Source organism: Culicoides brevitarsis, chromosome 2, assembly GCF_036172545.1.
Source record: "Culicoides brevitarsis isolate CSIRO-B50_1 chromosome 2, AGI_CSIRO_Cbre_v1, whole genome shotgun sequence".
NCBI lineage: Eukaryota > Metazoa > Arthropoda > Insecta > Diptera > Ceratopogonidae > Culicoides > Culicoides brevitarsis.
The window spans coordinates 2,288,099-2,300,014 of NC_087086.1; the positions used below are offsets into that span (position 1 = coordinate 2,288,099).

At 27.0% G+C, this 11,916-nt stretch overlaps 1 protein-coding gene across 1 annotated transcript; it reads right to left on the reverse strand.

Annotated features, from left to right (window-relative positions):
- Window positions 1–745: 745 nt before the first annotated feature.
- LOC134831962 (uncharacterized) lies at window positions 746–2,185 on the reverse strand. Its single transcript, XM_063845815.1, has 4 exons — window positions 2,096–2,185; window positions 1,202–1,613; window positions 1,037–1,142; window positions 746–979 (listed from the first exon to the last, which is right to left on the reverse strand). The coding sequence occupies exons 1-4, from the start codon at window positions 2,108–2,110 to the stop codon at window positions 943–945; spliced, it is 570 nt and encodes a 189-aa protein (XP_063701885.1). The 5' UTR covers window positions 2,111–2,185; the 3' UTR covers window positions 746–942.
- Window positions 2,186–11,916: the final 9,731 nt, after the last annotated feature.

An 11,916-nucleotide genomic window follows, 5' to 3' on the forward strand; every position in this document is an offset into this window, starting at 1 on the left:
TTTTAATTTAATTTTTTTTAAAACATTTTCAATATATTATTTCGATAAAGCGAATAAAAAAATAATTAAAAAAATTAAATTTTTAACAAATTTTTTAAAGAAAATAATTTCAATGAAATTTTTAATAAAAATTCTTAAAAGAAAAAAAAATACTTCAATTATTCCAAACTAAGCAACTTATTTAATTTTTCATACAAAATCTCATCTCGAGACAAACAAAGAATAAATTTCATTGCATTTCACATACCTCATAACACTCACGTTCGCCTATATAATCAACCGTATTGTACAAAAGTGCAACATTACAAGCGAAATGTCGACAACGACACAGCAACTTGCTGCCCTTGATTTGATTGCTGGTCCGGAAAAATTGTTCAATTGTGTTAATTTTGCCGCGTGCGTTGTTTACCTTTTTTTTCGTTCATTTCATGACGTATTTTAATGACGTCAAAATTTCTTACCATTTGGTATTTTGTTGATTGATCTAATTTTGTAAGAAAATATTTTTGAGTGCATTCGACACGCTTCCATGATTTTCTAATAAATATTTCATTTTTTCAAAAAAAGATTTATTGCACGATCTAAAAAATTCGTGTTTGGGTTGAAAGAGTAAAAAAAACAAAAATATTTAAAATATTGAACGCAAAATATTTTTTTTATTTATTTAATAAAATAATTAATAATTTCATTTATGCGTGGTTTCTATCTTCATTTTTTCTTATAAAATTTATATAATTTAGAACGTATTTTTAATTCATCACATTTTCGCGCGTCAATTTTTTTTTAATAAAATTTTTCTTTTTTTTTTAAGAAATATTTTGAAGCTGTTTGTAATAATTTATGGCAGTGTTGGATGGAGATTCAGAGGTAATTGAGGATTTTTGGATGGGAAAGGGAGAAAAAGTTGAAGGAATTGGCACTATTTCGTCGAAATTCTTCAATTTAGTGTCCAATTGGGCAATCGGGGAAGTTGGGGCATCTAAAAAAAATTTCATAAATATTTTTTTTAAATTTTTTAGGTCGAAAAATGACTTACGAAGCTGGATTGACTCCTGCGGGGTACAAACGTTCAGTGAATCCTTGCAATGGAGCAGCACGAACTTGTCCGGCGTGTCCTGCGTTGATATCACAATAAGGATAATCTACGAAAAAAATATTTTTTTATGATTTTTTTTTAATTTCATCGAAAAAAGTTTCTTACTTGGGCAAGCGTGAGGAGAAACTCCCGCTGGATATTTGTCGGCAGCTGGTTGAGCAATATGATTGCTTACGGGAGCAGCATAGGCTTGAGGAGCGGGTTGATAGTGATGAGCAGGAGCTTGATAGTGAGCAGGAGCAGCGGGTTGATAGTAGCTTTGGGGACCTTGGAAGTTGGGGTCATTGTATCGGGGATCATAGGCGCCAGTTTCGTCGTAATTTTGGGCAGCGGGTTGTTGATAATATTGCGGTTGATGGTATGACGGGGCGCTGTATGGCGCGGGATTTACTCCATGAAGGGCAGCGTTGTCGCAAATTGGAAATCCGGGGCATTTTGAGGGATCAACGCCAGCTGGATATTGGGCAGCGTGTTGGGGAGCTGCGGAAGCGTACACGACGGTAGCAAGAACAACAAACTGTAAAAGGCAAATATTTTTATTATTTTTTTTTTAAGTAAATATTTTTTAATTATTTTAATTTTATTTTTAAATTTATTATTTTTTTTATTTTATTATTTTTATTTTTAAAAATTTTTTTAGATTGAAAAATTTAATTTTATAAAATTTTTATTATTTAATGAAATTAATATTAATAAATCATTAAACATTTTTTAAAGAATTTTTTAATTAAATTTATTTTTAAAAAATATTTTCTATTGAATCAAATTGAAATTAATTAAATAATTATTTTTCAAAAAAAAAAAAAAAAAAATAAAAAATAAAATAATTTAAACTTAAAATTTAATTTGAAAAAATATTTCAAAATAAATTGTGAAAATGTGATATAATTTTCATTCAGATCAATTTTTTTTAATTTTTCATTAAAATATTTTAACTTTTTTTAATAAATTTAATTTTTGTCACTTTTTCACTATTTTTTTTTTATTTTTCGCACTTACCACTTTTGAGAACATTTTTAAATAATTTTTGGACTATTTGTTATAAATTAATAAAACAAAAAACTTCCAGTTACTACTCGAAGATAGAACACGATACTGAATAATAAAACCATAATTACACCGGCTTTATATACTTTTGCATTGTTCGCCGCACCCATGCATGCAAACGACACACAAGCCGACGACGACGACGTTCATTGTGAGCCTTTTTGCTTTCACGTAGCTCTACGAACACTCTTCTACTCATTATTTACTACCCGAGCAAAGCAACTACTATCCCTTGTCTTTGTCTGTTGTACGGGCGATTTTTCGTACAAGAAGTCAAGAACTCGTTCATACACAATTTTTAATACGAATTTTTTTTCTTTCAGCTCATTATTGTCAGTCGTTGTCGGTTACCTACAAGACATTCTTGAGCGACTCGCTAACCATATTGTTACGAATAAATGCCTTTTTCAGTGCATTTTGGACACGCTTCCATGATTTTCATCACATAAAATACGAAACTAAACTAGGTTAGTTCTTATTCTTAAAATAAATTGCTTTTTTTTTGATTTTTTTTTATTGAATGAATTTCATTCACAAAATGATCAATTTTCTCAGTCAATCGATTATGACGAAAAAAATTTCATGATGCAACATTTTTTTATGATTTTTTTTTACATTTTAGCCTCTCACTTTCAAATCAAATCAAGAGACGACAAAAGAGGGCGAAGGATGCTGCGACATTGATTGTGCAATAAAATGAATGCGACGGATGATAAATGATCGGGCGTCCTTCTTATCAACATAAAATGATCTGAACAGAGAGCGATCGACATTCTAATGACGGGAATCACCTTCGTTTGGATTTTTTTCGTTCGATGAGTGAATGTTTGATGTTAGAACAAAAAAAAAATGAATCCTGATGACAGAATTGGGTAAGAAACGTTCAATAATGTCATTTTTTTTAATATTTTTTTTTTATCTTAGATGCAAATTTTTTAAAAAAATAATAATAATTTATTGATTTTGTGAGGAAATTGATCCTGTTTTATAAATTTTTCGTTAAAATTATTTAAAATTTTAATTTAAAAAATTAAAACAAAAATAAAAAAAGTTTAAAAAATTTTTCATAAAAAATAAATTAAAATTAAACAATTAAATTTTTTAATAATAAATATTAATTAATTATTTTTAAATTAATTTATTTAAATTTTATAAAATTATTTTTTTTAATTATCAAAACAAAATATTAAATTTGAAAAAAAAATAAATAAAAAAATCAGAAAATAAATTTTTAATTATAAATATTAATTAATTATTTTTAAATTAATTAATTTAAACTAATTTAAGAATTAAATTTTAATTTTAAAAAAATCATTTATTAATTATTTAGTTATTAGAAATTTTTTTTAATTTTTTTTTTAATTTTTAAAACAAAATTTATTAAATTCACTCATTAAATAAAAATTTTACACAAAATAATTTTCAATTTTTTCATAAAATAAATCTCAAAAAATAAAAAAAAAATATAAAAAAAATTGATCAAATTTCTCACAAATTCTCATAAAAATGCATACAATGAAATAAAAAACTCCCTCCAGGTAGCAAAAATCGACCACAAACATTAACTGCTAAACAATATGAGTGAAAAATTAATTAATAACCGTTGACTTTAATGATCATTATTTTAATTCATTAACTGCTACATTTTATTTGTTATTTTATTATTATTATTATTTGTTCGTAAATTACGCGCGGTACAAACCCAACAGCTATTTAATTAATGAATAATGACAGGAATGGTGTTTGACTGAAATTCGATCGATAAAAATCGAAATTTTTTACCCTCCAAGCGAGCACAAGCGAACAAACCGGAGGACAATATTGAGTTAAATGAGTCGTAAAAGGCTTATTCTCACGGCTTGCAAGGTACGAACATGTGTTCGAACGCAAAAGGATCTAAAGAATTTTTCATTTTGACCACACCTATGACGACGACGTGTAGGTTGCTGTGCTAACTTAACACAAGGCATTGATTTAAACTGGATTTGAATGGACTAAGAAATGCAAATGTTTTGATTGAGACCTTCAATGGCGTGCTCCAAGTCGATCAGAATCCATTCAAGCGAAGTAATTAACTGTTTTTTCGACATTTTTGGTGCTCAAGAATATTTTTTGATGAATTTTTACGAGATTTTTATCTTTTGAAGTGTTGACATCTGAAAAAAACTTCCGTTTTCTCAAAAATTTTTATCTAAGACAGAAATCTCAGACACCTCAGCATGACTTCTTGTACGTTTCAAGACAATTTTTTGACATGCATGTTCATTTCACACGTTTGCGAACAACAACCAGGCAACGGCACGCACTGCACAGCACGTAGAAACGAGAGAAAAAAGTTGATCAACTTAACATTGATCTTGTCAAAATAATTTTAAGTTGATTTTTTGTCGTTATTGGCATTTAAGTTTGGTTTTCTTGCATGTTTGAGATATGGAAAACCGGTAAGTGAGGTACAGAGTGTTTAATTTTAATTTAATTATTTTAAAATAAATTTGAAAAAAAAAAATTATTTAAAACAAAATATTTTTTTAATAAAAATAATTTTTTAATTATTTTTTTTATTTAAAAATAATTTTTTAATTTTTTTTTTATTTAAAAATAAAATTAATTTTTTTTATTTAAAATAATTTTTTAATTATAAAAAATTAAATTTAATTAATTTTTTTTTAATTAAAAATAATTTATAATTATTTTTTTTTAATTAAAAATAACTTAAATTTTAATTATTTTTTTTTAAAAATAATTTTTTATTTTTTTTTTTAATAAAATAATAATTTTTTTAAATATTTTTTTTTTATTTTAATTTTTTAATATTTTTTTTTTATTTAAAAATAATTTTTAATTTTTTTTTATTTTTTTAAAAAATAAATTTTTAATTAATTTTTTTTTTAAAACAATTTTTTATTTAATTTATTTATATTTTTTTTTTTAATATTTAAAAATATGAAATTATTTAATTCACTCTGTACTTCGGAATGCAAGTTACCAATATTATTTATCAACGAAAAATAATTAAACTTGCAAAAAATTAGATGCAATTGACTGGAACGGGACATTATGACTCGTGGCATATTTTTAATCAATTTGCATTTTAACGACTTTTTTTTGTTTGTTACTCGAACAAAGTAATCTTGAACTTTTTTGTCATTTCAGGTAAAAAATTTGTCGTCTTTGTGTTCAAATCTGCTGAAAAATGCCTTGCCCGTTGCATTGCAAAGTCGTTGAGAGATTCGTACCTCCAAAATCTGACTTACTTATTTGGAGTAAAGCGAAGCTCTGTCGCCCAAAGGATCATATCAAGACGGAAAAATGTCCTCGGAAGAAATCTTTTCGACCTTCCTTTGATTGTGTGAGTAATTTTTAACTAATTTTTCATCAGAAACTTCAAAATTTTAATTTTTTAGCCCAAATGTCAACCAAACATGACTTCTCTCATGAATTACGAGTACAATCAAATTTACGAGAACGAACATGCAGACTTCCAAAAGCAATTTTCGTGCGAAATTCCTGCGAAGAAAAATCCCAAAAAGACTTCTTGTGGCAAAATTGCGGAAAATCCAACGAAGAAGCGCTTCACGATGAAGAAGTTTGCCAATGCCAAGCCGAAAGTCGACACAAAAGGAATTGACTTGCGAAAAAACAAAACTTCCTCGACGACGAACCAGTTCTTCGTTGCATCACCCGGTTGCTATCCAAATTTTTGTTGTCGTTGCCCACGTTGTAGCGCAGCTCGTTGCTGTTAAACTTTTTTTTTGACAATTAAATTATTATTATTGCGAGTACGACGAGTTGTACGATCAAAGAAAAGGGGAATTAAAAACAAAGAAAACACGCTTTTTTATGACTTTGATCATTGTCAAGGCCAATGGTAAGTGATTTATACATTGTTTTTGTTTGTACACACATGCTGCTGAGCTGCTTTCATGTTTCAATTAAATAAATAAATAAAAGTGAATTGCGAGCAAGCAACGCGAGTCGAAGCCATGTACCAAGTGTTAAAAAGGTTCGAAGCATGATGAAGTTGTATTGCAATTGGAGATAAGATAAATAGCAAAAAATATTCTGGGATTGTTTGATTAAATAATAGAATGTCGGATTTTTTGTTCATTGATGGATTATTTGTTTTGTTTCAACGATGAAGGGTTTTTTTTATTGGAAAATTTTAATAATTTTTTTTTTTGAAAATATTTTCGTAAATTTGTATTTCGAACATATTTTCGAAAATTTTTAATTCGAACATATTTTCGAAAATTTTTAATTCGAACATATTTTCGAAAATTTTTTAATTCGAACATAATTTACGAAAATTTGTAATTCGAACATAATTTTTGAAAATTTATGATTTGAAAATATTTTCGAAAATTTTTTAATTCGAACATATTTTCGAAAATTTGTAATTCGAACATGATTTTCGAAAATTTTTAATTCGAACATAATTTTCGAAAATAATTTAGTTCAACTTAACAATTAAACGCTTTTGGCTACAATTGATTACCTTTCCATGCTCCGAATGCTCCAACGCCTTTCTGTAACAAAATCCGACGATCATGACCTTGAAGATTGCTGCAATTGTCTGTCAAGTAAAGGAAAAGAGGTACATCGCATCTAAAAGACTTCCGTAGAGAAGAACATGTCTGAGCAGCTCTTTCATGCACTCATCGCATGGCATGCCAAACAACTTTCGTTTTTCACGTTCTTTTTTTTTTTTTGAACCAGTTATAGTTTTTATTTACACGTGTGTCGAAGGTTTCTGTGTCATATGGTAGTACTTTATGCGTTCAGGAAGTAACAAAAGGGAATACGAAACAATTTCAGGTTTTACAAGAAATCGAGATGCATTCGTGGGAGATTTCCTGTCTACGTCAATCTTTCTACCGTTACATTCCTTCTTTAAACTCCTCACGAATTCCTCGTTAAACGGATCAGTAACGCTTAAAACACCTCGAAGGCATTTTCGCTAATATGGGATTAACTTGTAAGTAACACACGCTCCAAGGCGATTTCAGGTGCCATTAACAAGTTTCTAACAACAATCAATTTACCGACAAGAAAAGAATTTAAAGTGAGGAAATTCAACTTGAACGAATGCAGACAAAACAAAAAAAAAAATAATCAATTAGGAAATTAACACGTTCCGCTTTATTACTTATTTTCTTGCTACAATCGTTAACTTGTTAGTTATGAGCAAATTTACATTCCGATTCCGAAAATGTAGCAAAAAAATAGTAAAATGCATGGCTAATTATCGAATTTATTTGGAAATTATTTTGTTTTGTTTGTTTGAGTTAACGACATTCTGCTCTAATATTTTTTTTCGTAACAACGAAATTAGGCGATTGACCAATTGAGTGAAAAAATGAAACAATTTTAATGTATCAATGTCAAAAAATATGAATTTCATGCTCGATTTGTTGGTTTTTTGCGTCAAGTTTAAACTTATTAACTAAAATTAATAAGTAAGAATGTCGAATTTTTCGAAAATTTGAGTTTCGAACATCATTTTCGAAAATCTTATTATAAGATTAAAGATTTTCGAAAAAAAATGTTTATATTTACAAAAAAATTTCGAAAAATTCTATTAGTTTTGAATTATCAAATTTTTAACGAGAAATCAAATTGAATTCGAATCTCAAATTTTCGAAATTAAAAAATAAAAATAAAAAAAGATTTTCGAATCACAAATTTTCGAAAAAAAAAGTTTCAAAGCCAAAACTTAAAAAAAAATAAGCTTTGGAAAAAAAAGTTTCGAAGTAAAAAATTTTCGAAAATATTTTAAAAACATGAAAAAAGATTTTCGAAAATTAATTTCGAATCTCGAATTTTCGAAAATAAGTTTAGAAGGTAACATTTTTCGAAAACATTTTTAAGCATGAAAAACAACTTTCGAAATTCAAATTTTCGAAAAAAAAAATTCGAAGTAAAAATTTTTCGAAAATCAATTTATCTTCGAAACTTTCAAGTAAAATCGATAAATTGTGAAATTTTCCTTAAACAGAAGCAAACGACATCACCCGATCAACTCTACACGATCGAACGACTTATGCAGCGTTGAAATGATAAAAGAGCTTGGGTGTAACTCGATCATTTGTCAAGCGACTTCCTGATTATCGGTTTCGTTCTCGATGCAATTCAGATCGATCGACTCTGAGCTGAAAAAAACTCGTTTCACGTGCTGTAACAAATTGTCGTAATTTAATAAGAAATGGCGCGTCATAAATTAACGGGTGTAAGCGCCTTGTTGCCATTAAAACTAAGTGTTATTATGCTCTTAAATGGTTCTTGTTCCATTTTTTTTCTCTTCTATTGAATTTCGTTCACTTTCGGTTTTTTCATCTCGTCATGCAGAAAAAAAGTAACGGTTGTAATTGTACACCGCGAACGAGAATAAAAAAAAATGTTCTGAGAATATGCAAATAGAGCGAGGGACGACGACGACGCGAGACAACAACCAGTTATTGACTTGAAAATGATTAAACAATAGACAACGACAATGATTATCTTACAGAATTTATTAAAATATTTTAAAAATAGATCGTGCTTCGAGCGAGCCTGGCATGAAAATTCTAATCAAACGCTGCATATTCATAATGGCATGAAAAATTCACATAATGCAGCGATTTTTTTCTCTGTGAAATAATGAAATGATGTCATTATTAGACATTCGGGCAGTAACATGTGTATTAATAATGATTATTATAAATAAATAAGTTTTTGCATTAAAAAGACAGACGACAGACATGTGAAACGTAAATTGTTATTGTTTTAATCAAGTTCAATATTGAGAATTTATGAACATTTGTAACAGTAATCGTTGTATGAAATTGTTAGTCATAAATAATAATGGCGAGCAGGTCGATTGATTTTTATCAAAGATCCGTTTTTGGAGTCGTGATGGAGATTTTAATCGACATGAAATTCTTCGGTGTTGTAAAATTGATTAAAACATGAAAGTTTATTGAAGTGATTTATTGTAATCCGTTTCAATTAAGGATGCTGTAACTTGAGGTAAGTAACATGAAAAAAAAATTTAAATATAAAAAGAAAATTTTAAATTAAAAATTTTATCAAATTTAAAAAAAAATAATTAAAATAAAAAAAATAATTTAAAAAAAATATTAAAAATAATTAAAAAAATAAACAAAAATAAAAAAAAAATAATTAAAAATAATTAAAAAAAAAAAAATAAAATAAATTAAATTTTAATTTTAATTAATAAAAAAAAATAAAAATAATTTAAAAATAAATATTAAAAATAATTAAAAAAAAATAAAAATAATTTAAAAAAAATAATTTTAAAAATAATAAAAATAATTTAAAAAAATAATAAAAATAATTAAAAAAAAAAAAAAAAATAAAAATAATTTTCATACCTTTCGCTATTAACCATGTGACTCCATTAGCGCCATCTATCATCCAATCGACGAAGCTCTGTTTCTACTTTGCATTGAAAATTTTTAATATTGTCACTTTTTTACCTAAAAGAAAGAAAAAAAAAGTATTCATGATAATTCAATAACACAAAAGGAGGTCAATATTGACATCGAGTGACTAATAAATCAAGAAAATAAACCTTTTTCTCTCCTTTTTCAAGTGAAAATTGTCTGAACGCCATTCGAAATCGAATATGAATCAGGGATGCTCATAAATTTCACATGCGACTCATGATTTTGTCATAAACGTATTTTTGTCCTCTTTTAGAATGGAAAAAGAGGAATTTTATATCGATCGGATGATAAAAATGGAGACCATGGGGAAATCAATTTATCCTTCTCCCGTTTTTATTTTTTTTTAGATATTTATTTTGTTTTCTGAAAGTGAAATTTTAAAAAAATCGAAATGAATTTAAAAAAAATAAAATTTAATGATTTTTTTTAATATTAAAAAATATTTTATTAACTTAAAAATTCTAATAAAAAATAAAAATAAAATAAAATAAAATATAAAATTAAAATTAAATTAAATTAAATTAAAAAAAATTAAATAAATAAAAAAAAAAAATTAAAAATAAAAAAATTTAAATTAAAAAAAAAATAAAAAAAAAACAAAAATAAAAAAAAATTAAAATTTAATTAAATAAAAAAATTAAAATAAAATATTTTAAATTAATAAAATTAAATTAAATTTAAAAAATAAAATCAAATAAAATTTAATTAATTTGAATTAAAATAAAAATTAATATAAAATAAATAAAATAATATCAATCTAAAAAATATTTTAAAGCAACAAAAAAAACTATAAATTTCATCATTAATTACCTCAAAATCTCAGTTTCCATGCTGTTATTAATTGTTTGTTCCGCAATTACAATTTTAAACCACAACCGATTTAACAGTCAATTTGCCTTCAATGCATTGCATCCTTTTGTGCGGCATTTAACACAATAATTGCCCGAATAATAGTCGCAACTCAGTACCAACTAATAATAAAGCGACAATTAATTTTCCCCGCCGACACACAATGCGCACCAAACCAATTTGAACAATCAATTATTTTTATCGCATTGAACCAAAACAAAGGCAACTATTGCGAATCCGGAACAATAACAACAAATAGAATAGAGAAGGGCAACAATGTGTGAAATTGTCAACGGGAATTTCCTCCTACAACTGTTGGATTCGTTGTTCGCCAAATTCATGACAAATTGATTATTCGTGTAATATTTATGGGACAACAGAATAATTGGAGACACATGCCATGATCGTCCCCTTTGCATTAATTGCCAAAATATTTATTGACTTTTTGGTCAGTATTTAGCAGTAAATGGTCAATGCATCCCTTGTTCGATGTAATTTGAGTGATAAACGACCATTTAATTCATGACAATTGTCGTAAAAAGAGATAAAAGTTGATTTGATTTCTCAGAATTTACGAGTTTAGTTCAAAATTCGTCTCGGATTGATCTTTATCACCGACAAAAATTTCATTTATTCATGTTTTATGATGAGAAATTATTAAGAAAAAATTTTTTGCATAACCTTCGAGTTATTGTATTGCATAATTTTCGATAATTTCTTTAAAAAAAGCAATAAAATACTTATTTTTATGCAAAAATCCTTTTTACTCCTTTCTTAACTCTTTGCCAAAAATTTTTGCTAATTGCCTTTTTTTATTTTTTTTTTAACAGAAATCGATGCCGACAGACGAAAGGATTGTAAAAAGGGTAAAAAATCATTTTTCTATGGAATTGCCAAATTTTTGCCACTTTTTCTTGCAATAAGTCAAAAGAGTGACGTAAGAGGTCCTTTTATCACCGAAAACATCAAGTCATAAAAAAAGATGCAAAATCTAAGGACAAAAGGGTTGCAAAAAAAGTGTGCAACAAAAGGGGTAGAAGTCACAAATCACAAAGATAAAGAAATATTTTGCCATGTTTTGTAAATATTTTTGCCATGCCGTAAATTTTTTCCTGCTTTTTTGCAATAAATGGCAAAAAATTGTTTTCAAACAGAAGTTGAAGGACTTTTTGACTGATGTCGTGTTCTTGGAAACTGTGCGACGTCGATAATTTGTTCAAAAAAAATTTTGGTAAGTTTTAACACTTGCTTTCTCATGTCAACTTTTCTCTCCGTCTTCATTTTAGAACCAATTAGTCCGTAAAATTCTCATCGCACACGGAAATTTTAACCGTCATTGCGTTTCCCATCGTTAAATTTCGTCTTCCTGATTCCCGATTCTCGCCGAAGAAACGGTGCCGCCAACATCACGGAAGTTTGTCGCATGTCTGTCGTTTGAAATGTTGCGAAAAATGCACATTTTTATCTGGTTTCATGTGA